This window comes from Pteropus medius, unplaced genomic scaffold (assembly GCF_902729225.1).
Source record: "Pteropus medius unplaced genomic scaffold, Ma_sr-lr_union100, whole genome shotgun sequence".
Taxonomy (NCBI): domain Eukaryota; kingdom Metazoa; phylum Chordata; class Mammalia; order Chiroptera; family Pteropodidae; genus Pteropus; species Pteropus medius.
The window spans coordinates 6514548-6542173 of record NW_024351729.1 but is presented as its reverse complement, the minus strand read 5'-3'; the positions used below and the strand labels follow the sequence as shown (position 1 = coordinate 6542173).

General features: G+C 33.6%; 1 protein-coding gene across 1 annotated transcript; it reads left to right on the top strand.

The window, feature by feature from the left end:
- Positions 1-742: 742 nt before the first annotated feature.
- On the top strand, positions 743-26888 carry GTF3C3 (general transcription factor IIIC subunit 3). Its single transcript, XM_039844319.1, has 18 exons — positions 743-906; positions 1944-2055; positions 4936-5126; positions 5838-5961; positions 6274-6465; positions 6965-7130; positions 10404-10551; positions 11117-11189; positions 11916-12019; positions 12896-13067; positions 14438-14640; positions 14965-15066; positions 15682-15817; positions 17712-17949; positions 18579-18769; positions 20436-20560; positions 23677-23829; positions 25207-26888. Exons 1-18 carry the CDS (start codon positions 805-807, stop codon positions 25327-25329), a joined length of 2655 nt encoding a protein of 884 aa, XP_039700253.1. The 5' UTR covers positions 743-804; the 3' UTR covers positions 25330-26888.
- Positions 26889-27626: the final 738 nt, after the last annotated feature.

The window sequence follows — 27626 nt, the reverse complement described above, 5'->3', positions numbered from 1 at the left end:
GACCAGGGTTCAAATCCTGTCTCTACTACTAATTGGATGTGGATCCTTGCAATTAGAAATAACAACATCCATTTTTAAGAATTATTTGAGACATATATGCAATATGCATAAGACCGGGCTCATAGTAAAAGGGCAACAGTGTATGGTAATCATATGAAGCATTTGACTGTTAAGAAGAGAAGAAAACTTGGGTGGGAGTTAGAGGTGGGACATCAAGTCCAGATAAACTTATTGACAGACTAAGAAGGAGCCCGAGGAAAGGGTGTTTGAGGATTTGTGGAAGAAGGGAAAAGTGATGATGCTATTGATTGGAGATGAGATTTAGACCATAAATTGGGGGAAGACTTTAGCTTTCTGTCGTAGGTGAAATTGGTTCAATTAAAAAAAAAATTACTACAGCCAAAACCAAATTAATTTACACAAATATTCAGAAAAGGAAAAGGACTGGGAGTGAGAATCTTAATGGAGAGTTAAAAGACATGATCTGGATTAAGGAAAATCTCTTTGGGGCGCATTTTTCCCAACTCCTTAATAACAAGCAGGAGGCCTGAGCCAGGCGGCAGGCGAGGGCGGGGCGCGAGGAGGTTCCGTCGGAATGGTCCCGCCCGCATCGCCCGGAAGGACGTCGGGCCAGGCGCTCCCGCGGAACCCGAGCGCGGCGGCTGCGGTGCAGGCCGGGCCCGTTTTCCCGAAGGACACGAGGGCCCTGCTCTCGGCACCCCAGCGCTTGCTTGAGTGTGGGAGGCGTTGCTCTTTCGGTTCGCTGTCCCGGTTCCTGGGGCAGCATATCCGGACCCCGCAGAGATGTCGGGGTTCAGCCCGGAGCTCATTGACTACCTGGAAGGGAAGATCTCCTTTGAGGAATTCGAAAGGCGGAGAGAAGAGAGAAAAACCCGCGAGAAGAAAGTGAGGAGATGCTAGGCCAGGATTCCCCTCACTGTCTTGTCGCCCTAATACGCTTAGGGAAATGTGGGGAACCCAGCAGCTTCTCCTACTTCTTACTGAAACCCCGGTTCTCACCTCATCCCTGTGCCAAGCTCCTCTTAAAAACATTTCCCCCACCAAAATGCTTTTGTTTTGGTTGTGACCTTTTTTTTTCTTTGTCAAATATACTAATTTTTACTTGCCGGTAGCTTAACGCTAGTAGGTTAAATGGGAGAATGGGGAGTAGAATTTGGTGTCAGAGTATCTGGTTCTAGTCCTCGCATCTGGTTCTAGTCCTCGCTTTGCCACTAAGCCTTTTTGTGACTGGGTGGACGCACCTCTCTTCTTTAGGCCTCAGTTTCTCTATTTCTAAACAGGGATTTGAGCTCCCTTTTGGGGGGAAGTCTCTCAATCTTTCACGCAAAAAAAGTGAATTTTCTTGTGTGACAAAATCTTCACTCAGTTATTCATACTTATGAAGAAATATAAAAATTTTCCATATATTCTCAGTTGAAGTCCGAGGGAAAATAAAATTGCACCTTTTGAAATTAATTGGTGGATTCTTTCCTAATTCATGCAAGTAATAGTGCCCTATCTCTTTTCATTAAAAAAAACAAAACAAAACAAAACTAGGTTACAATGTATATTTGTATACAGTGTATAAAAGATAATTTTAATTTTTACAATTGTATACAAATTTTTACAATTGTCTACAAATTGTACACAAATTTTTACAATTGTATACAAATTGTCTACAAATTGTATACAAATTTTTACAATTGTATACAAATTTTTACATTGTATGCAAAGATAATTTTTACAATTGACTGATTTAGACTGAAGGATGAGTCTTAAGTACTCTGAAAGGCTTTGACAATATTCAGATTTAGATTCTACATACTGTATGTGCGGAGAGCTCAAGTTTTATAAAAACAAAATGAAGCAAATGCCTGGTTCTCAGCAGGAGACAGCTAAATTTGCATTAGTTTTTGGAGTCATTAATTTATTTTCAATCACAGAGTCTTCAGGAAAAAGGAAAGCTATCAGCTGAAGAAAATACAAATGATTCAGAAGTTCCATCATCATCAGGAATTGACTCTACCAAATCTCGGGACAAAGATGCCAATGAAGGTATGTTAAGATCATTTGCTACCTGCAATAAATTTTAAGAGTATCTACTAATTTAGTGAAAACGTTCTTTTTCATTGCAGTGGCATTCTGTTGATTACCTGGTTTATTAGGAGCATAGTGCTTAATATATAATAGGGGCTCAATAAATATTTGTTGAGTTATTGAATATGGTGATGGTTAGTCAGTCTTATGGGTGGAAAAGTGTTTCAAATTGACATCAGTGTTAGGGAGGCTTTTTAGAGTTATTTTTTAAAATTGGTTCTCTCAGTTGGTTACTAATTACTTCCAGACTTTACTCACTCAAATTGTAATGAATTATACTTCTATACAAAATGGCTTCCAAAACATTGCTTTAGCTATAGGAAATAAAATAGAAATGTCAGAGTGGAAGCCCAATTTGCCCAGCTGAGACCTCACACACAGCATAGGTATCTTGATATACTACCTCATTCTAGGATCCAGTCCTCAGCTCAGCATATCCAGATATTAAATTGGTAGTGCGCCCAGACTAATTAAACTTATCAGAACCTAACTGATAAACTAGTGTACAGACTTACTAATTTCCAGTGATAGATATACCTTTCTAATGGGAATAATTCATGGTATCCCTTTTGCCATATCAAATTTCCTGGGATGATGTCAATTAGACATTATAGGTTCTGACTGACAACTAAGTTAAACTTTCTAGACCTGGAAGGTAGAAGTAGAGGCTATTTCCCCCCGCCCCTCTGAACAAATAAGCCCTTACACAGAGAAAACACACTAGTAGGGTGGACATAAAACAAACAGGCTTTATTCCTGTCCCCTTTGACCAATTTGGGAAGAAATGGCAAAGGAGAAAAAATTGGGGTTATAGTTTCTTACCTTGCCAGGCGAGTGGGGTGGAATAGAGGGCCAAAGTTCTAACAACCTGTGGGTCCTTCCTTATCTGTTCAGGGGAGGAGCAGCTCTTCCATCATCAGGTCTTTGTAGGTGCAACTGTCGTAGCAGGCACTAGTGTCTGTAAGTCCTCTTGCCTAAAGCTGTGCCTGACAGGTGGCCCTCCCTAAAAAAGGGTTAAGTGAATCTAATTCTACCTAACCATTAGCAGTCAGGCACAAAAGTTCTAAATGGTCTCAGCTCAAATAATTCCATCAGACCTTTTAAGATAAAAAGTTCCCAGTTTCTCAGGAAGGAATTGTCCCAGAACTTTACCAAGACCCTGAGTGAGTTTGGGCAAATATTCAAAGCAGAAGAAGGGTTCAGTTTTGAACAGGCTTTGGCAAAGTCTGCTAACTGTATTATATGGCCACTGCTGTCCTTGTCTTTTTCTTCCTATACATTGCTGAATACCACTGCTAAATTCTTGCTCTCTAGCACCTTTCCTACGATGCAAATAGGGCGTTCTTTTAATTACACTTTCAGTTTATTGTTACTGATATAAAAACTACAGTTTAATGAATTTTTGTATATTGACCCTGTATCCAGGAACCTTTCTAAGTTCAAATACATAGATCCTCTATGTACATAATCATATGTAAATAATGAATTTTATTTCTTCCTTGCCATCTTTATGCCCTCTATTTATATTCCCTTATTACATTAGCTAGGATTTCCAGTAAAATGTTGAAAGGAGTGGCATACTTGTCTCATTCCCAGTAACTTTGAATAATTCACCATTAACTGTGTTTGTGGAAAAGTTTTTTATATTCTTTATCAAATTTAAGATATTCCCTTCCATTTCTAGTTGATTAAATGTTTTTATTAGGATGGGTGGTAGATTTTATCAAATACTTTTGTGTCTATCAAGATATTTTTCTCCTTTTTTTTCTGTTATTGTAATAAATTTTATTGATTGGTAGGGTTTTACACCCTTTTTTTCATATTTTGGATGTTTGGAATTCTTGAAGATGGTCGTTAAGACTTCATAATAATTATTTGTTGCTCAGAATATGTAAGTTTTTTAATTCTGTTCTTTCTTAAACATACTGTCTCATTTATCCAGCATCTTTGGGGTTTGAGGTGTTTCACATAAGTGAATAAGCTTAAGAGTTTTTGAACACAAAGAAATATATATTTTTAAATTTTAACTATATTGTTAGAACTTCCTAAAATATGTTACATGTCTCTAATAGAAAATTGGCTTCTAGACTTAACTAACTTTTTGATCATTCAAGATCATCATTATGAACTTACAAAATCATTGTAGTGTAGAGGTACCCTTAGATATAAATGAAGTATGTCATGTTATTTTGTTTCTGAAATAATAATAATACTATTTTAATATTAATATCATGTATTAAGTTCTTAGTATATGCTGGCCATTATTCTAAATGCATATAGATAAAAACCTATACTTAGAGTAGCACTATAATGCAGACATTATTATTAACCCCTTTTTATAGATGAGGAAATTGAGGTACAGAGCTTCAGTAATTTGCCCAAGATTACACAGCTAGTGATAGATGGAGATGAAGTTTGAAACCAGATAGCTTGACTCTACAGGCCTCACCTTTAAACACTATGCTGTACTACCTAGATCTGTACCACTAGACTTATTTAGTTTTTAGGTCTACATCTTACAATTCATTTTTTTTTACTCTCTGCTCTTAACTGATACTGTGTGTGCTTCTGATTTCCCACTTAATTTTGCCTATATGTCTAGATGAGAATGTGTCAGTAATTCCTACAGAGTAAAGTACATAGCTTCATGATAGCTTTCTTTTTGGGGTTGTTTTTGAGAGTGTTCATTTGTCTGTTTTTTTGCATTCAAGTTTGGTATTGCTGGAGTAAATTTATATTCAAGAATTTACTGGAGTTTTTGTTCTTTTGACTATCATTTTTTTCTTTTTTTTTTTTTTTTTTTTTTTTTTTTTTCTATCTCAATGTGTCTTTTTTCAGGAGAAACATCAGATGGAGTTAGTAAGTCAGTTCACAAGGTCTTTGCTTCCATGCTTGGAGAGAATGAGGATGATGAGGAGGAAGAGGAAGAAGAAGAGGAGGAGGAGGAAGAAACACCTGAGCAACCCACTGCAGGCGATGTGTTTGTATTGGAAATGGTTCTTAATCGTGAAACCAAGAAAATGATGAAAGTAAATTGTTACTTATTTTGGTATTAATAAGCAGAATGTGAAAATATGACATTGAAAATCTTAAATTATACACATAGTTGGAAAGAATTCAGACTATAAGAAAGGAAATACTATGAGACAACCACTGTTACCTATTTCTTTTGTTTCATTTTAGAGATTTTTAAAACTGTAAAATCTTAATTATTGCATGTGTCAAAATATACTATAGTTTTGCTCTTAAAAGGTCCATATTGTAACTTGATATTTTTTAACATACTTCATTCTGAGTAGATAAATTTGAAAGGAGGATCTTCAGTAAATTGCATCATAATAAGTCTCCTAGCATATGGATTCATTTTGCAGCATCCAGTTCTGCATTTATTATTCTAATTAGTTACTTAGTAATTCCTGACCACTTTGGTTTTACTTTCTTTATATATTTTACTGTGCTTTGAACTTTCTACTGTTGTTGTTTTTGTTTTAACTTTCTGAAGTGCTCTTTTGGAGAATATTAGAATAATTTTAGTTATTTCCTGTGGTTGAGTTTTAGACTTTTTTCTGAAATATGGACTCTAATATTAATGAGTCAGTTAGAATTGCAGCCCTTTTGTCTTTAATTCTGAATGTAGACTGAAAAGTTTTAAAGAAAAGTTTCAGCTTATTAATATGGCTGGAATTGAAATCTAAAACCTTACTGTATTTTAATCTAAATGTCATTTTTGTTCTGTACAGGAGAAAAGACCTCGGAGTAAACTTCCCAGAGCTCTGAGAGGTCTCATGGGTGAAGCCAACATACGCTTTGCTCGAGGAGAACATGAAGAGGCAATATTGATGTGCATGGAAATCATAAGACAAGGTGTTTTCTGTGGGGATTATTGAAAACTGCAGTTTAGCTTTAGCAAAGGGGGATTTTCATAAGGGGGGCATGGCGAAGAGTAGGGTTTCCATGAAATTACACTTGTTTAGAAAAGAAAATGCTTTAAAAATGCTAAAATATATGAAAATAAAAAATATAGTGTTCTAAATTCCATTAAGTAGTTTGTATAATCCTGATAGTTATTTAAAGAGTTTAAATATTAAAGAAAGGACCCATAGATAGAGCCATGGGATTGACAGTTCCAGTCTCTTCCCTCAAAGTAATTTATTTATTTTTTTAAATTTGTTATAGCTCCTTTGGCTTATGAGCCATTCTCTACTCTTGCCATGATATATGAAGACCAAGGTGACATGGAGAAATCACTGCAGTTTGAGTTGATTGCTGCACATTTAAATCCCAGTGACACTGAAGAATGGGTTAGATTGGCAGAAATGTCCCTGGAACAAGACAATATTAAGCAGGCTATTTTTTGCTACACAAAAGGTAATTAAAATGTTTTTCAATTTTGTTTGATAAAGTGTTACATAATAGGTTTTTTGAAAATTGTACTTGGTACTTTGAGGTGATATTAGCTGAAATGTGTTTATTCCTTACACTTTGTTCTACCAGAGGTAAGTATTGGCATTCCTGTAATTTCATGTTAATCAGCACTTTACTTACATTATGAGCTAATACAGCATAAAAGCTAGAAGAAGAACAATACTTTCATTTTCCCACTGAGATCAGTGTTGGTTCTAAGCTGCTCCTTGAGTGTTAATATCAGACTAGAATGATTAAATGAAGATTAATATGCTTTAGGTTCTGTCTGGTCTTAGATCAGACCTCATTGAGAGTTCCTTTGAAGGTAGATTTAGTCCCAAAAAACTTGCTTGATTTTATAGGAGAATTAGTTTAGAGCATTTATTAAATTTTCTGAAGAGAAGATGGGTCACACCCAGATACCATGAAACTCTTTTTATGATAAATCTTTTTTTCTTTTTAGCTCTTAAATATGAACCTACTAATGTCCGTTATCTGTGGGAGCGATCAAGCCTTTACGAACAGATGGGAGATCATAAAATGGCAATGGATGGTTATAGGCGTATTTTAAACCTTTTGTCTCCGTCTGATGGAGAACGATTTATGCAATTGGCTAGAGATATGGCAAAGTAAGTTTGGAGTAAAATGTATATAAATGCTGTTATTAATCTTATTTTAGAAATCAAAGCATATTTGAAGTAGAATATACTTTTTACTGAGGTTCAAAGAAATGTTTTACTTCCTGTATTTTATATTGTGCTTAAATGTAGAGGTGAATTTTTTTTGGTTTGGTCGTTTTTTTTCAGTACTTTTCTGTTTTCAAGTCAACTGTGTGATTGCTTAGAAAAATTTGCATAGACAGTTAACTTTTCAAGTACTCAGAAGCTTAAAAATAGATTGTGTTCTGAAAGGATGACTAGTTTCCCAGGTTTCTATAACTTATTTGAAGTTATGTACATTTGCAGTAATATTTTAAACTATTTATTGCATATGTGCTAATGAATTGTTTGTGATCTGGGATCTACTGTAATCATTTTATCTTGAGCCAATACTAGAATAACATTTTAAGATGAAAATTTTCTTTATAGTTGGCATATGCTATGCTGACTTTGGTATATATTTTATTCTAAAATATTATGCCCAACTGCATTTACTTATGTATTGTACAACGAAACAAAATAGGAAACATTTTGGCTAAGTAATGCCTTGTGGTATGCTTTCATTCTAGAGATAATCTACTAGAGTATTTCAGTCTAGGATTAACCATCTTGATGTGGGTATCTCAGGGTTAACCCTATTCCATGGTCATTGTCAGGAAGATGCTTAGCTGTAAAATCACCCCCTATGCTCCCAAGGATGGGTTATATAGGAATACTGGAAGCATTTTTGGAAATTTGTTGAGGCAAGACAACCCTAAATTGATCCTTGATGTATATAATGAGCATTGAGGATCTTCCCAGGTTATTTGCTACATTAATCAAATCTCTAGCTATCATAGTGGTTGGCCTAGTAAGCTTCTACTTTATGAACTATTAGATAGTAAATTTGTTTACCATTTGTCAAAAAAAATTATAATCTTATTGTTGGGTCAGGGTGGTGATAAACAGTTCTGCCACTGCCATAAGAGGTCTTTTCTACATAGAATTCTGTTACTATAATTTCTGATTAATTAGGCTTTCTCTTGGTCTCTACTTTCCCTCCAGAAAGATTTATTGAATAAAAATTATGTGCTAGGCACTGTATAAGGCACCAGGAGATTCAGTATTGAATGAGTTTTAAAATTCCCTGTACTTGTGGAGCTTACATTCTAGTTGGGGGAGATAGTCAATAAGCAAATGAAGAACTAAATATATAGTATGTCAGATGTTGGTAAGTGATATGAAGAAAAACGAAGCAGGGAAAGGAGGTGAGGAATGGGAATGTGTTATATATAATAGGGTGATTAGAGAAGGACTTAATTCCCTATGTTATGGTCATACTGATCTGAAAGTGAATGGAAGGAGATTTGGGAACAGATAATAGGGAAGTGTGTTACTGGCAAAGGGAATGGTAAGTGCAAAGGAGTGCTCAAGGAACAACATGGAAGCTGAAGGCTTAAGGGGAGCATAGTAGGGGTAATGTCAGAGAGGTCTCAGGGAAAGATCACTTGGCTCTTGTGGGCCATTGTAAGGGCTTTGGCTTTACTCTGGATGAATCTGGAAGCCATTGGAAGGTTTTGAGTAGAAGAGTGACATAATCTGACTTACACTTTAAATGCATCAATTCTGGCTGCATTTTGAGAATAGATTAAGGAAGGAAAGGGCAGAAGCAGGGAGCACAATTAGGAAATAATTGCTGTAATCTATGGAAGGGATAATGGTAGCTTGAATCAGGGTAAAAGCAGCAGGAGGTGGTGGGAAGTAATCATATTCTAGATGTATTTTGTAGGCTGAACTCAGGATTTTCTGGTATATTGAATACGAGGTGATGTGTCTATGTGTGATAGAGAGAGAGTGAGAGATAGAGAAAAGGGTGGGGAGAGAAGAGAGAAGAGTTCTGAGAACAAAAGCCTGAGGTACTATAGTGTTTAGAAGTCTGAAAGATGGGGAGGAAAGAGCAAGGAGGCTGTAAGGAAATGGGCAATGAAGTAGGAAGAAACTAAGAGAATATAATCAAGAATTTTATTGAAGAAACCATTTCAATGAGGAGAGATGATCATCTATTTGAAACAGTGCAGATAGATCATGTAAAATGAGGACTAAGTATTGACATTGGGAACAGGGTAGGGACTTCTGGGGGATAGGCAGCTCTTTGGAGAAATTTATAAAGGGAGCAGAAGAATGGGAAGGTAATTGGAATGGGTTGTAGGGATAAGAAATAATTTCTAAGTTGAGAAAAATTACAATATATTTGTATTCAGATGGGAGCAATTCACAACTGAGGAACATATTGAAGATTCATGAGAGAGGGGACAGTTGCTTGAGTGATATCCTTGAGCAGATTGGAGGGAATGGGAGCTAGTTGGGGATTAGCCTTATAAAAGGAGAAGGGAGAAGATACAGCTGTGAATATGGGTAAGTAGGTAGATGTGTTGGGAGGATGTCTGATTTAGTTCTCTTTGTAAAATAAGAAGCAAGCCTATTAGGTGAGAGTGAGGATGGGAGAGTGTTGGAGGTTTGGAGAGGAGAACATGTGAAATAGTTGTCTAGGTCCTTGGGACCTTGCTACCGCACCACTTGGCAGTATTTGCATCACCTTGGAGCCTGCCACAAATGTAGAATCTCAACCCTGGCCCAGCACCACTGGATCAGAATACACCTTTTTATGAGCTCCCCAGTTGGTTTGTATACACATTCAAGTTTGAAAAGTACCATGGGTCCTTTTGAGGCTAGTGGTCATTAAGATAGAATGAGTCCGGTCAGCCTGGTCAGCTGGGCAGCTGGTGGTGAAGAGTAGGCATATTTGGATTAACTAAGGTTGGAGTTTTATCAGATGATTTGGATAAAGGGAGAGAGGACAAGAGAACTGAAGAGATGCACCAGGAATTATCATGTTGGAGCATAGAGAAGGAAGAGAGTGAAAACAGGAAGGGTGCAGAGACAGGGAAAACGTAGTAGGACCAGTGCTTTGTGGTTTCCATTGAGGTAGAAGAGTTGCTGATATTGGGTTACAGAGGGAATGAGCTGGAATGATAAGAAGTAGCTTTGGGAGAGCGAGATGCTTTACATTATGACATTGTTATACTGACATTGCACATTTTTCTCTGGATCAGTTCTGATTATGATTTTAAGTAAGACTTTTTTTCCTCCCAAATTTTAAGAAAATGAAAATTATAGTAAATAGCTAGAGGGCCTAAGCAAGGAAATTAATTTTATGATCTGAATTAAATAAACACTCATCCATTTTGCCATTTACTTTTTTAGGAGTTACTATGAAGCTAATGATGTTACTTCAGCTATTAACATAATCGAAGAAGCTTTCTCAAAACACCAGGGCCTAGTCTCCATGGAAGATGTTAACATAGCAGCTGAACTATATATTTCTAACAAACAATATGACAAAGCTTTGGAGGTAGGAACACTTATGTGTTTCTTTGTTAGGTTTTAGACACATTTTTGTGTTCTAGAAATTCTTACAAATTGACAAGTCCTCATTTTATTTGTATATACTAAATTACTTATGTACTAAATTACATATTTAACTTTTATATATTTAAAGTCTTTAAGGAAACATTTCTAAGTTCTATATTAATTCCATATGAAATATAAAATGTAGTTATCACATGATAAAAGCTATCACCATTATCACAGGTGCCAGACGTGTCTGTACTAAAGTAGCAGGATTCAGCAGCCAGACTAATTACTGTGATTCAATTCTTAATCTGTTGAGAAAGTAGATTGGTTTGATTAAGCATTAGTTAATATGGTATAAAAATGTTATCTTTGGTTAAGCATTAGTTAATCTGATATAAAAATGTTAATGTACCATAATGGTTTCTTATTTTGAAGAGACTGTTGCTTTTTATAGCTCATTTATATGTTATAAGGAATATTTGAATTAACTATATAAATCTTTGCATTGTGGAAAGGTTTTTCATACATATCTATTGTATTTTCTTTCCCCTCCATTCTTTTAGGTAATTACGGATTTTTCTGGAGTTGTGCTAGAAAAAAAAACTACAGAAGAAGGCTCTTTGGAAGAGAATAAAGGTTGTAGTACATAATGTGGCAGTTTGAAATTGAAAGTTAATGTTTTCATGACAAGTTTTCCCAGGGAGTATTTTTTCCTAAGAGAGGTGTCACATCTTTTTGTAATCTTTAAAAAAAAATTGTTTTCTCTCCCTTTTATTTCCTCAATATGTCCACTTGAATATGGCATTTCTCACTGACCCATGGTCTTTTTAGTTTAATGTGAAAAAAGAATGGATTACTAGACAGTGTATCAAAAACAATTTATTTTTCAAAAAGGGTTTAAAATGCTCTCTACTAATTTACTTCAAACTTAAGCATTGAAAAAGTTCTACTTCAAACTTAAGCATACACATAAAATGCTACCTGAAACTTAAGCAAAATAATATCTCTTTTCAGCCTCTTTGTAGTGAAGACTAAAAGAGGCTTTCGAATTCAAGAATAAAAGCGAGAGTATTTATATATTCTTGTTTTTTATTTTTGTCTTTTTAATTCTTTGTAGTTTTGATAGAAAGTGTGTAGGTTTTGGATAGGTGGATGAGTTACTGGGAAAAGAATATGAAGGGTAATTGCTACCAAAGGACAAACTTAGAGAGGTATTAGTATCTGGTACTAGAGTTGGTTAAATTTAGAATTGACTATGGAATCATTTGCTTTGAATTAAGTAAATGAGATCTTACATTGCGTCATTTGCCCCACATTCTAAGCTTGTGTATAGGATCTGCTTTTTATCTGTCTAATTCACAGTTGGTGAGAATGTTACCTGCACTATACCTGATGGCGTGCCAATAGATATCACGGTGAAGTTGATGGTCTGCCTTGTACATCTCAACATCTTCGAACCACTTAATGTAAGTAACATTAAGATCTATACTTGAGATACTTCAGAACAAATCCAGTATTTTTTTTAGATGACAGGAGTTGACTCTAATTTCTACATTTCTTAATAGTCACCATAAGCATTTTGTGTGAATGTCTTACAAAAGCTAAAAGTGGAACTGGGCTTATAATACTTTGTTTTTCTTTTAAAATTAGAACAATCCAGAGATCAGAATGTGAGGGTGGGCCTTTTAGACAATTGGTAATTTCTGACAACTAGTCTCTTTTGTTAACGTCGGACTAAGTGTTTCATTGAATAAAAAATTGGGCGTCTACTTTGCAGACCTTAGGATAAGGCATTGAATAAAATATACAAATCCCAGCCCTTGTGGACTTTTTCTCCTAATGGGATTAGATAGATAATAAACAAAATATTGTATAAAATATAGAATGTTAGTGATAAATACTCTGGAGAAAAATCAAACAAGGAAGAAAAATAGGGAATATTGGTGATGGGAGGAGTTGAAGTTTTAAATAAGGTGGTCAGGAAAGGCTTGAAGGAAGTAAACCATGCTTATATTTGAGGAGACAGCTTTCTGGAAACACAGCAAACACAGAGGCCTCGAGGCATGGGTATGTTTGACTTGTTAGAGGAGGAGCCCAGAAGATCAGTGTTGTAGCTCCTGCCATGCCTGCCTTATAACAGGCTTTCAAAAGTAATGTGTTGAAGGAGTGAATAATGGTCATATGAGTTCTTTTTAAGGAGGTACAGAAGTGATTATTTAAAGCTGTTTTTATTAAGCTGTGCTCTTTAGGCTTGCCCCATGTCTATGTTAAAAAGAAAAATAAACATAGATGTGCAAATTTGTAAGGAATGTTTGACTTTGGGGTTTAATTTTGCGGTCTAGCCTCTCTTGACAACACTAGTGGAACAGAATCCTGAAGATATGGGAGACCTCTATCTAGATGTTGCTGAAGCTTTTCTGGATGTTGGTGAATATAATTCTGCACTTCCTCTCCTTAGTGCACTAGTCTGCTCTGAAAGATACAACCTCGCAGTAGTTTGGCTTCGGCATGCAGGTAATACTTTTTTGTGGGAGGATGAAGTTTTAATCGTATAAAGAGACAAGACTTACTTTCATAAGATAGTAATAATTATTATAAAATATTACTTTTACTAAAGTAGTTATGGTTTCAGGGCAGTTTTTTGAAAGTCAGTGTTTTAAATTGTATGTCACTAAGTGAATTCCCCCCTCACTATTGCTTTGGATGAATGATTAATGGTAGCAGCGTGAAAAAGGACTAACATGTCCCTGTTAAAAATACCTTAAATACCTGTCTTCTACCTGTCATACCGTAGGCTCTGATTTCTAGTAATAGATTATCAGACTTTGGGTAAAATCTAATTTTTGATTTATATTTAATAGTTATTTTGAGAAATATTAATGCATTTTCAATGTTCTTTGAGCCAGAAATATGCTCAATATTGGGTTTTATCTGTCATTCTATTTCTGAGTCTATAGTAATCTGAAATAAATTTTGTTTGTAAATCCACAGTAATCAGAAGCAAATCATTTAGAGTAGAAAAAACAGCTTAAGAAAAAAAAACTACATCTCTTAAGGAAATGTATGAAAGCCAAAAATATTCTAATAGGATTTCCTATTAAATCAACATAAAAGATGCATTAACATTTGAATAATCTTTGTTAAAAATATTGCATGATAATAGAATGTTCTAATAGTTCTTAAAATATTATATAATGGCAGAAAGTTCTCTATAACTAGAGAATCACTGATTGACATTTTGGTAAATTTTGAAATGTATCACAAATATAAAATAGCAAAGAGAGCACTTAATGATGAAGATAACACTTTACTGAGTAAATATCAATACTAATGTAATATTCATCATAAAAAGTTATATTATTTGCAGTATTGAATTTTAAACGTGAGCAGAGAATTGTAATTTTTATTGCCTTCCTAAGACTGCGATATTGAACCTGCTCCTGTTACTAAAAGTAGATACTTTACATATCCTATTTAATTATGATTATGATGCTGATAAATGCTGTTTCCATTTTGAGGCTGTGTAGCTTGAGATTAGTGGAAGGTGAAACCTCAGCATCATCTAAAAATCATAAAGAAATTTAGGGTTGTTATGTAAGAAAGATCATTAGAGAAATTTAAAACTTATAACTTAATAACAAAATATCTTTAAAAGAGAGAAAAAATGATGAGAAGTGACATTTTGATGGCCCATCCATATTTGTTAGTCTTCTTTATTATCAAAGTTTAACCTAAAGATGATGGTTAGGATAGATTTGAGAAATTTGAGATTTGAGAAAGCAATTGGAGGCAAAAGTACTTAAAAAGGATATAATTGCAATGAAATAATTTTGTAAAGCTTACAAATCTGTAGTTCATATTTATACTTTATTTTAATATTTTAGAATGTTTAAAGGCTTTAGGCTATATGGAGCGTGCAGCTGAAAGCTATGGCAAAGTGGTTGATCTGGCCCCCCTCCATTTGGATGCAAGAATTTCACTTTCCACCCTTCAGCAGCAGCTGGGCCGTCCTGAGAAAGCTCTGGAAGCTCTAGAACCAATGTATGATCCCGATACTTTAGCACAAGATGCAAACGCTGCACAGCAGGTAGGCCATGTAACATAGAAGGAAGTTTTTCTCGTGGATTATATTTTTAAACTTTCTCCTCAGATGTCTCTCTACAGCTTACATCCAAAAGTATTATTTTAGTGTGTATTAAATTCAGTGTTTTTGAAAAATAATTTTGAGTCTTAAGTTTCAGCCAGTCATTAGACATTACAAATTACAGTTTCTAAAAGATTGGATCTTATAAAGATCATAAAGCAGATATTCCTAAACTTTAGTTTTTAACATTAAACTTTTCTACACAAATAAAACAACTTACAGCAAAGGAATCTTGTCACACTGATTATCATGTGCTTATTTATTTAGGAACTGAAGTTATTGCTTCATCGTTCTACTCTATTGTTTTCACAAGGCAAAATGTATGGTTATGTGGATACCCTTCTTACCATGTTAGCCATGCTTTTAAAGGTTGGTAATGATCTTTTTTTATATTAACTTTGTTGACTTTTTAAATGTTTAGAATTAGATTTAAATAGATTATGGCTATTTTATAGTTCTGTTTTGTTTCATTAAACTCAAACTTTTTAAAGTGAAAGTCAGATAAGGACAAAAGATTTAGAGATGGTATGTAATTGAAAGTCTGTGAGTGTTTAAACTAGACAGTAGATTAAGTGAAATAAAATTATTGTAGTACATATTTAGAATAGTGAGAAGCACAATATTATCAGTTATTGGCCCTGTAGACACACTATGTGCCAAAATTGTTCACTTTGCAAAAAATGTTTTCCAGATTATGACATCCTTTCTGAGGCTAATTTTTTTTCCAGAGAGGTGGTTATGTGCGTGTATATGTATATGTTATAAAATTGATGTGAATTGCTTTCTTTGTGAGTAGAGTGACCCCAATTCCTTTGGTAAGAAAAAAATCTCCGTTCAATCTTTTTTAGATGTTTATGTAAACACTAATTTGGTTTCTTTTTCCTTACTTAAGAAGCTTTCAGGCACATCTGTGGTACTTGTGGCCCATAGATTTTCTTTAAAAAATTATATGACTAAAAAAACCTCAAATTATCTTTAATTCAGGTAGCAATGAATAGAGCCCAAGTCTGTTTGATATCCAGTTCCAAATCTGGAGAGCGGCATCTTTACCTTATTAAAGTGTCAAGAGACAAAATATCAGACAATAATGACCAAGAGACAGCAAATTGTGACGCAAAAGGTAATTACTTTTCATTTGCTTTATTACATAAAATTTGGTTGAGATGAAAAATAGACTCATGAAGTAACACCTGACAGTAATCTAATAGTATACCCTGCTCAAATAAAATGAAATTTTCTAGTCTAAATCCTTCAAGTATAATAAACTCATTTGGGGTAAACTCACTTGTTTTAAAAAAAGAAAGGACATTTGTAAATACTTTGATTTTAAAAAATTAAAAAAGAAAACATCTGCTTGGATCTTTCTGTGAAAAAACTAAACAATTTAAAATTTTGACTTTAAGATGAAATTATATCTCATTTTATGAAATTTGTGAAGATTAGATGACAGTACAGATTACTATATTTATCCGGTCACTTTTACAATTACATATATTATATTCTCTGTTAAGTTCTTTTTTGACAAATGTAGCAATAATCATAGAAACTCTGAAAATAAGTTGCTTTGACCCAGTCTCAAGTAATATGACTTTAAAAGTCATCTATTTTTAGCTAGGAAAACATCAAGCTTGTTTAAGTGAGGTTATTACTTAGAAAGAGAACTTTGGGAAAGATCTAAGCTATGAACTGGAGATGTCAGTCTGGCAGAAAATTATTTCATTGTTAATTAATTCAACAGACACTTAGTAAATTATTGTTACAGGCATGGCACTGTGCAATGGACAGGGTTTTAGAATCCAGAAGAGCTAATCTCTATTAGCACAATATAAGGATATGGGATAAGGTGTCCTGTGAGAGGAGAGTCAGAGGAAAAGGAGTGAGGGCTCAGCTGCTCATAATCTGTCTCAGAGCCCTGCCATCTCTTCCGTTCATTGATTCTGATGTCATCCAATGACCTCTACCTCTGCTTCCTTAAGTTAGATCTGTATATCTGATCCTGCCTGTTTTCTCTTTTCCATATTTCCTCATTTCAGGTCCATTGTCTGTTTTTCTTAGGCTTATAGGCTTTTGTTTTGCTTCGTTAGTTAACTTCGTCATGGAGGGGATCACATTACACTGGTGTACCAGGAAAGGATGAGCTAGGCATCATTAATGTTTTACACATCTTTGTTCTCTGATATTTTCACTTAACTTTTTCTCACAGACATTTTCTTATATTGCTTAATTTTCTTTGTAGCTATTATTTTTAAGGAATGTGTAATATTCCATTGGATAGTAGTGCCATAATTTAATCATTCTCTCATTATTTTTTGATATATGGTTGCTTCTGATAATTTTCTTTTATAAAATAATATTGTTGTATCTTCATGTCTATAGATCCATCCATTTTTTTGACTAGTTGGTTAGGATAGATTCCCAGAAGGAGAATTACTAGGTCAAAAATTAAAACATTTTTATGGTTTTGATATTTCTCAAGGGTTATAAAAGGCAGGCTTCTTACAGACAAATAAGGAAGAGAAGAGTTTTGAAGAAGAGGAGAAATTTTGAGACAGAAAAGAAAATTGAGGTTATAAAAAGGACAAGAACAATCTGAATCTCAAAGTATGAATTTGAAGTCTTTTAATGAGCAATCATTTGAATGCTGTGTATGTACAGAATCCTGTATCTGACCTCAGTCATGGAAAGCACACTCATTCTGCCTGGAAGACCATATATTCTAGCTATCACTGAAACACAAATGAGGTAGCTGGACTTTGGAGAGAACAAATCAGCAGTGAGAATTACTTGAGACTCCAGATTGTTAGGCAGGCAGAACAGAAGTGGGGAGGTGTAGGAGAGTAGACAGGCAGCTACCTCCTTCTTGTCATTGTCTGAAGAGTGTTGGCCAGAATTCAGGCCCATAGGACCATGGTTTTTAAATTTAACCTTAAAATCAATCATGTGAATTTTTCTTCTTAATACTGCTATTTCTGGAAATAACGTGTCCTAACTGATTTTCATTGGTCTCATTTTAGCAATATTTGCTGTACTTACGAGTGTCTTGACAAAAGATGACTGGTGGAACCTTCTGTTGAAGGCAATATACTCCTTATGTGACCTGTCCCGATTTGAGGAGGCTGAGTTACTTGTTGATTCTTCACTGGAATATTATTCATTTTATGATGACAGACAAAAACGCAAAGAACTAGAATACTTTGGTCTCTCTGCTGCAATTCTGGACAAAAATTTCAGAAAGGCATATAACTATATCAGGTGAGTTTCCAATAACTTATTTTAATTAGATTCTTTGATAGAGTCTGTACATTTACTTTGACTTAGTGTCTCCTGCCCAAGAATTAATAAGCTATTTTACTTTAGCTTTCCTGTTATTTACTGGTTAATTCAGTTTGTTGGTGATTCTCAGAGGCAGTGTATGAAAGCATGCAGTCTTATATACTTAATCTCTTGTGCCTCATCCTCCCCATTTATAAAATGGGCATCATGATTACTACTGCCTCATAGGGTTATTGTGAGGGCTAAATGGGTTAGTATATATAAAGCCTTTAAATAATGCCTGGCACACATTATTATTCAGTGTTCATTATACAGCAGCTATAGAGGGCAGGGAGAAAAGATGAAATTTAAACCACTTGATTCTGTTTTTCAGTCTAAAAGTTTTGTTAAAAAGCAGAAATGATGTAGAACTACAAACAAGCAGCATTTCTGGGAAAAATCTTTAACTGTGTAAGTGGTTTTGCTTAAATAGATTGAAGCAATTTGCTCTTCCTTGGTTGGTGATGGTACATTTCACTGATAGGACAGTACTGAAGGGTTTCATTCTTAGAAATCAAGAAGGTTTTTTTTACATTATTTTTCACCCCACCCTCTTTCTGCAATTTTAGGATAATGGTAATGGAAAATGTCAATAAACCCCAGCTCTGGAACATTTTTAATCAAGTTACCATGCACTCTCAAGATGTTCGACATCATCGCTTCTGTCTCCGGTTAATGCTGAAAAACCCAGATAATCATGCCCTGTGTGTCTTAAATGGACACAATGCATTCGTATCTGGTAGTTTTAAACATGCCCTTGGTAAGTGTCCTGGCACATGGCTTTGTCGGGCATGGGCAGTGTGGCAGTTGAGAACCAGGCCTCTGGAGCAGTAATGCCTGGATTCTAACAGCCGCTCCAGCATTGCAAATTATTCTTCCTTCCTCTGCGTCAGTTTCTTTGTCTCTGAAATGGAGATAATAATTGGACCTATATTTTAGATTATCGTGAAAATTAAATGAGTTTAATATAAAGTCCTTTAAAAGTACTTAGCACATATAGTAAGTGACTGTGTTAGCAATAATGATAATTATTTATTTTTCTTATGAAGTTTTGGTTTCAAAAGGCTGAAGTCTTATAATTTACTTTAAAGGTCAGTAATTTTCCTTTACTTAGGCTTGTGTTTAAAATTATTTTCATTAGTTATGGGTGCATTGCTACCTGATTTTAATTTGCTATAGTACAAAAAAAGATTTAAGATTTGCTGATAGTTCATTCCTTTAGGAGAAAAGTCTTTATATCAAGATTTATTTATATAATGGATACCAATTCTAATTAAAGTAAGGGAAAATTCATTAATCATGTATAACAAAGTTCTATAATAAGGAATCAGAAGCAAACAAATAGAAAAATACCTAACCAAATGTTTAAACTTAAAGTGAGGCATGTATTTCCTGCCACCTAAAAGCCAGTGTTGCCAAGTTCACTTCTGAATTAACTGTGATTTGGTTATTTTAATACTTTCTGTTTCTTTGCGCATGGCTGGTGTTTTTATAATTGTTCAGCCAGTAACCTTGAACATCAGATGTTGAAACTTTTCTTTACTGTGTGTACTTTTTGGAGTTATTTAATACTAAGAAAATATAAAATAGAGATTTATTTTATTTTTCCATATTTAGAAACTTACAGAAGGTCAAAATAGAAAGTTCAAATGGCAGTCTACCATCTGTGCTGCTAGAGATTTTAATGGTGTCATTTCTTCTGGAATAGAAGCTGGAAGGAATAGAAGTTTTTATCTACATATGATAAATTATAGATCATTCCTTTAAGAAAAACTTACTTAAATTCCTTTATCTCATTTGGGTAAGCTTTGACATGAAATGATTATAGAATATATGGAATTCAGAAAACCCCAATTCTTATTTTATTATTAGATACATTTAACTTTTCTGAGGAAAGACAAAGTAGTTGCTACATTTGGGGAAACAACTCCTATAATCTAAAAAAACAAAACAAAACAAAACTATTTCTTTTTTTCACCTCCATGATCCATTACATCTGAATTTACAAGATAGATCAATTGATTTTTTATAAAAGAATTCACCAAAAGACATTCCTGTGTTGTTTTTTAAAATAGATTTAAGATCCTAAGATAGATTTATTATCACAATTGATAAATTGTTTATTTTGGAAGTATTAACTCTACATGAAAATGTCTAGCTGTGCCTAAAAGAATATTACTTTTCATCGCTAATATTTAATCTTCATAGTCAGGATACATTCATGGGTAAATCCTTCTAATTTTGTTATATGTTATACATTATTTTTAAATATAAATTTGCATCTGATTGATATTTTAGAATGTGTACCTTGCATATGTTAAATATCAGTAATATTTGTTTAGCCTTAAAATATATTTGAATAAGTGTTGAAGAAATAAGAGACTATGTTCTTGTCACACCATCTGACATTGCTGTTAATTTTTCAGGCCAGTATGTGCAAGCCTTTCGTACCCATCCCCATGAACCTCTCTATAGCCTCTGCATAGGCCTAACCTTTATCCACATGGCATCTCAGAAGTATGTATTAAGGAGACATGCTCTAATTGTGCAGGTAATTCATTTGGATTTCTCATTACTTGATTTTCTTTAAAAACGAATATACTTAATATATTTGTTATCCTGCTTCAGAAGTAATACCTGCTAAGTACACATTTTGAGAATCCCCAACACCTATCCTTATGTTCTGCAATCACAGACTAACACCTAAAGGTACTCCTGGCTAAGACTTATGCAGCCATGTAGAAAAGGTACACACCCAGATCATAAGGGAAGAAGACGCAGGCAGAATCTGGGGAACTCCTGTGCAGGCTTCCTTATACTCTGGGACCCTTAAGCCCTCCAGCCTTCTAGGTCCTGAAGACTGATTCATTTTAAATTAGTTTTTAAAAATATATAATGATATATACATAAAACAATGTGTGAATATGTGAATGTGTGACTGTTTCCATACATCATCAGCAACAAATTGCTCTTTTAAAGTTTTCTTTGTTCTTATAGCAATTTGAAATTACCTTTTTGTTTTCTGGTTTACTTTTTTTATAGTTCGTTTTTCTAATAAGAATATATACTCCAAGAAATCACAGATCCTGTTCGCGACTGTATCTTCAACACTTTTATGATTGCATTTACGTTTATATGTTTGATGCATGTCTAGACATGTTTCTTAAAGTAGTTAGGGAAGGAAAAAAATGTTGGCTTGAGTGGGGTAGCAGGATTTAGTAAAGGATTTTTTTTTTGGTTTATTTTTGAAAATTCTATAAATTTAAAAAACATTAAAAGAAAGCCTAATTAAAATGATGCTAATTGTTAAAACTAGGTATTGAGGTTCATTATAATGTTTTTACTTTTGTATATTTGAAAATGTCCACAATAAAAAGTAAAGAAACCCCAAAAAACCCAAACCTGAATTTTTTCTTTTTTGGGTATTTGCTTGTAATATTTTGCCACACATTCCTTTTGTTCCTCAGTGGATACTTTGCTCTTTTAAGTAATGTAGGATTGTTTCCAAAATAAACAAATATGTACTGAGCACCCATGTGTCAGGAACTGGGGATATGGCAATGAGTGAGTACACAGACAGAAGCCCTCATGAAGCTTATGAAGCTTATATTCTGGTAAAAATTGATAGAAACTTTTATGAACGAACTCATTATTAAATAGTTAAATGTAGCTTTTAGGCCTGGTAGTACAAAAATTTGAATAACATCATTTCATTCAGTGTTGTTTCTTACAACACTGGATGAGATGCTGTAGGAACTTAACTCAAGTTTATATCAATTAGTCTGTGGTAAAATTGGTTTTGTTATATGTCATTTTGCTTAAAGTTGCAGAACCTATCAACGATGTCAAGTGAGGACTTAGTGTACTTCAAAGTACTTGGGAAGCTAAATTTCAAATGACTTTTATAGTTAAATAGCAGGTTTTAAATGGTTGGGGATAGAGATGAAACGAAGTGATTGGTAGATGGGATTCTGTTATACTAATCTTTCTTATGTTGTGTTTGTTAAACATTTTATATTGAAAAAAGTTTTTAAACAGCAAGTTTTATTGTAAATAGCATGATTTTAAATTGTTTTAATTTCTCATGAATCTATTTCATCATGCTTTAGGACTGTAGTTTTCCTTTGTACTACTTTAAAAAACTAATTTCCTATGTTTTACTATCTTTCCTACCTTTATATCATACTATGAGTAAACTCTTTCATATTTCCTTACTTCTCCCTTTATTTAATGTTATATAGACAATATGTACTTGGGCCCTTTAGTGATTGATGTGATAAAAATATTTGAAATATAACATAGTCAATGTAAAAAGAACCCTTTTCTCCATTTAAAGGTTTTTGTCTGTCATTTTACATAGTTTTTATATTCGATGATTCATAGTCTAAGAAATAAAGTGGATGTGCCCACATTACCTAAGTTTTTTAGTGTCTAAATATTTGAATAGTCTTTCAGTTGTCAAGGAGATTATCCTTTTAATATTGTTAAAAATTTCTTAAAATGCATCAGGTAACTCCTCTTACCATATCAGAAGACCTATAAGTTCATTTGGGTTGTCACGATCCATCTGGTATTACTATTCTTTCTTACTCAGATTTTTATCTTTCAGTTTGTCATTTTAAAATATGAAGATATGATATTTCTCTGAGATTAAGAGTTTGTCTTCTATTACTTAAAAGGGATCCATATTTTTCAGTGAAGTAGAGGTCATATTCATATACATGAATGGGTCCCTTTTATTATGCAGAAGTATTATGCAGAATTATTGAATGTAACTATTTTTGTCCCTAAAATGCATTAATTCTATGGAATTCATTAATTTTTATTATTTCCTTATGAAGGAACATTTGTGACCATTTATTATATAGCAGATCACCCGGCAAATAATTGCATTTTAAATTCTATACATACAAATTAGTTGACTTACTCTTAATTCTCAGTAATATATTTGTTTAATTAATTAATAGGACATTTGTGCCTTTGCAGTTTGAAACTTTCTGTGGGTAATAAAAGTTGCAGCTGCATTAAAAGGGAAAGTGAATATGGGGCAGAGGAGCAAGTTGCTTTTTGAATTCTGTGACACACAGGGAGCCTGCATTATTTCAACTGTGCTCTGAAATAGTCGATTTCTCCATAAAGCCTTAAAATCAGAAGTTTTCGGGGGAAAAAAAAACAAAAACAAGTTTTCGGGGTTAAGAGATTATGAAGGTCCTGAGAAGTACCATTTATCTGGAAAAGTTAGGTATACTCCAGTGACTTTGCTCCTGAGGATAAACCTTTCTAAATTATCATTGTAAGGGCTCAGATTTTATATTTTCTCAAGCTTTTAGACAGGTATTTCAACCATTTCTTGCCTCTAATGCCACAAAAGCCAACTTAAAAGCATAAAAATAATATATCCTGTGTTCTTATAGATTATGGACCTTTGACAGCTAGTTATAATATTTGGCTTTGTTTTCTGTCCTTAGATTTAAAAAACAAAACCTTTCCTTTATACCACCAGAAGAGTTCTTGACCACACTGTGATATGACACCATAGTACAGACCTATGTTCTTTTTGCGTGGGACTGTTTCTTTTTATATTTGTATTCCTGGCACCTGGCACATATAGTCGTTCATACTTGTCAAATAAGCGAAATATTGAATTGTTTCCTTTCTTTTTGGTAGGGCTTTTCCTTCCTTAATCGATACCTCAGTCTACGTGGTCCTTGCCAGGAATCATTCTACAATTTGGGCCGTGGCCTTCACCAACTGGGGCTGATTCATCTTGCAATCCATTATTATCAGAAGGCTCTGGAGCTCCCTCCACTTGTGGTAGAGGTATTGTATGATTTACTTTGAAAACTGAGGAGTCACTTCATTTCATATATAGATAAGGGTGGTCCAGACAGTGAAACAAATTTTAGCTTATATATTAAAATGGGTTTTTTTTTCCCCTTATTGAATGCATTCATGTAATTTGTTCAGTAGCAAGTCAATCTTTGACATTCTGGCTTTTTGACTTGACCAGCAACCACGTGGACATATGTGACTTGTGGTTATGACCATTTTAAATATCCTAAGATAGCCCCTGTGTTTTACAAGTATGAGCTGGTAGACATGAAACCTGAATATTGAGTAATATAGTCATTGTTAATTTCCAAGTTCAAGTGTAACATGCTTCTTTCTAAACACGAAAGACCAGTATTAACATAGTTTTGTGTATTTTAAGATAATATAGTATAGGGTAGAGTTTATTTTAATTTCTGAAGAAAAATATATGTTTTAATGTTAATTTTTTAAGTTACATTCATAATCCTCACATTCCCTCACAACTGTTTTCTCTTACCCTTGTTCAACTTAAGTTGTTAGGCCGATGAATACATACTTTTATAGTTATGCCAATGAAATATATACACTTTGGTGTTCTTTATTGCATAAATATCTTTATGTATTGCTCCTTAGGCTTTATAGGTATCTTTTTTATTATTGCAGATATTTTTCCAGTTAACTTCAAAATTTTATATTGGGGAAGATTAGAAACATAGATCTAATCTACTCCATTGAGTTCCTTGCTCTGTTATTTAAATAGGAAAAAAGGTAGTAACACCCTAAGGTAATCATTATAATTAATTTAATGTATGCCTTCCTAGACTTATTCCATATATACCTTTCTGTTATATACTACAGGTATTTTTTTCCCCCCATCTGGTCGTTTATATTATTTATTTATTTAATTTATTTTTTACATGCAGAAATTTTATGATTTTTATGAAGTCATACCTTTTAATCTTTCCCTTTAGAGTTTCTATTTTTGCTATTATATTTGGAAGGGCCTTTCCTACCCAAGATTGTATTATTATATTGTCCAACTGTATTTTTTTCTTTTATGATTTCATTTTCTTATTCTTAAATCCTTAATTCATCTGGAGTTTTATTCTGTGGCTTGTGAGTGAGACTTTTTCTTTAACTTATTGGTTAGGCATTTTTAAACATTCAGTGAATGATACGATTATTATAATGATTAATTGAATCAGTATTATCTGATAAAAATTTAGATCCAAGGTAGATGCATAATTTTATAATTTTTTTTGTGGGGATTATGAATTTTAATATCTTTGTGAACACTTATGCTAATGAAAGAAACTGTTTATTTGCCATAAAATTGTCCTGGTTGTCAATTTGAAATATAACTCATTCATATATTTTTCCCTCTAGGGTATAGAAGTTGATCAGTTAGACTTACGAAGAGATATTGCCTACAACTTATCTCTCATTTATCAGAGCAGCGGGAATATTGGAATGGCTCAAAAGCTTTTGTATACACATTGTTCTATATAAGACACTTCAACAAAGAAAGGAGCATGGGGTAGCTTTTGTACGTGGACCAGTATTTTCTGTCTCAGGGCTTATTATTAACCCTAAAAGGGAAGTGATAGTTTCAGAATTATCTAACTGTGTATTTCATATTTAATATGTGATAATGATCTTTTGGTAGATATGCAAAAGTTATTATTTCTATAAGAATTTGTATATTGTTTTGTCATTTTCCCTTAGTGTTTTTTAGTAAAATTGTCCCCGAAGCTAAATGGACAGTAATAACCTTTCAGTCAGCTTCGAGTCAAATACACTGATTTTTCACTCATACCATTTATTTTTCTGTGCATTTAATACTATATATTAAACACCTACTATGTACCAGGCACTGTGATAGGTGGTAAGAATACAGTAGTAAGACAGATGTGACCTCAGTATCCTTAAATACAGAATTTGAGCATATGTCTATGTGAAAATGTTTGCTCCTTTTCTACATCTGTCATCATTATTGTTAGTCATTAATTTCTCAGAACTCTGTTACTACTGCATGAATAGTTTTTCAAATACATAGAAAAAGAGTTTGCTTACTGAAGGATAGACAAATTGGGACTCTTTCTAATGTCAACACAATTAGGTAATTCACTTAGCTCCTAACAAAATTATTTAAAATGGTTATGTGGTAGGAAGACATATAATTGAGTTAATTTTTAAATTTTTCATCTGTATGTATCTTAGCTACATAGACCAACACCTGGGAGACTGGATTTAACTTAAAATATCCTGCTATAAGGCAAATTAAAAAATGCATGATCAGTGTTTGCCAATGGCTTTTTTTGACAAAAAAATAGAAAAGGAAGGACTATGTTCAATAACATGACCTGGTTTTCATTTCATGATCACTAGAAATATAAGAAGAATGGGGAATTATACATACAGAATAAAGTACTGCTTATTAAAAAATAGATAAAAGCCTTTTATCTCAAGTATTGTTATGTTCTTGAATTTAGGATAACAATACTTGTTAGGTATACTATTGGTTTAATAACAGCATTTTAGAGTTTCTTTTTAGGGGAAAATAAATGTTATAATATGCATATGGATTATATACATATTAGACATAAGACCCAGTCCAGTTATAGTAGGGAAGTATAAGACATTGGATCAAAAAAATACAATGAAGGCTTTTTAGGAATTATTACTACCATTTACACTGTATACATATCTTTGTATGTAATAAGCAAATGTATTGTTTCCTCTGTATGTTTATATATATGTATAGATGTAATTTAAATATATTTATTTTTATAATTAAAGTGAATTGTTTCACATCACTTATATGTATTTTGTGACATTTGCATTTAATGATAAAGCTAACTGTGATGCAGTAATAAGATTTATGTTTTAGAATCCAGTGGAATTGAGTAGTCTGCGTTCAGAGTTTCTCTCTTTAATTAAACTCATTGGGCTGTGACTGCAGTATCTGCTAAACAGCCGTGGAGGAAACAATAAATCTCTAGCAGTTTTCTAAGAAAAAAGTTGTTATTGCATGACTTTGTTTAACATTAAAAGCATAGCTAACATTTGCTGAGTGTTTACAGTGCTAGTGTGTGCTAAGTACAGTGCCAGATTCTTAGATACATTATCTCTGATTCAGAACATTGCTTGCAAGGTAGGTATTATTATTGGTGTTATTATCATCTCCATCTTATATATCAGATTAAACAGCATGTTCAAGATCACTGGCAAGCTACTCCTTAAGACTCAGGGATGTTCCTACAGAGGGACAAACTTGTCCAGTTCAGAGTAACAACATAAAAATTGTGCATGTTTATTTTAGAAAAAGACCTCTGTAAAAAACATTTTAGGATGTCTTTTAAAAAGTTGTATCATCCTCACTCCAGCCATGGATGGGATCCTGATAGCCACTTTATACAGTGAGATTCTTTTCTACTAGTCACAGTTGGTTCAGCAAAGAGTCTGCTCCCGAAGCAACTAGGCCAGTAGAGAGTTTCCTCCCTCTTTCCCTGGGAATTTTAGAATTGAGATAGAGCCTTTTTGTGGGGCTGTAACTTGAGAGCTATGAGGCTATTTTCTACTTTCCCTGTGGGCTAACTAATCAGTTAACCCCTTCTGTTGAGAAATAAAAATAAAGCCTATATATTAAGAGAAGCAGAGATGAGAAATGGAGAGAGCACTCCTAAGGGTTCCCAGAAAGTTTCCAGTTTTCCATTCCCTAAGACTGTGTTCTTATCGTTAGGTTCTTCCTATAAGATAGCCCCAATTCTATAATAAATTCCACTTTAAAGTTTACATTAGCTTGA

Coding starts and splice junctions, on each gene's coding strand:
- GTF3C3 (XM_039844319.1), top strand. CDS start 805: ATGTCGGGGTTCAGCCCGGAGCTCATTGACTACCTGGAAGGGAAGATC. Junction 10,552..11,116: donor AATATGACAAAGCTTTGGAG/GTAGGAACACTT, acceptor CCATTCTTTTAG/GTAATTACGGATTTTTCTGG. Junction 14,641..14,964: donor ATGCAAACGCTGCACAGCAG/GTAGGCCATGTA, acceptor TTATTTATTTAG/GAACTGAAGTTATTGCTTCA.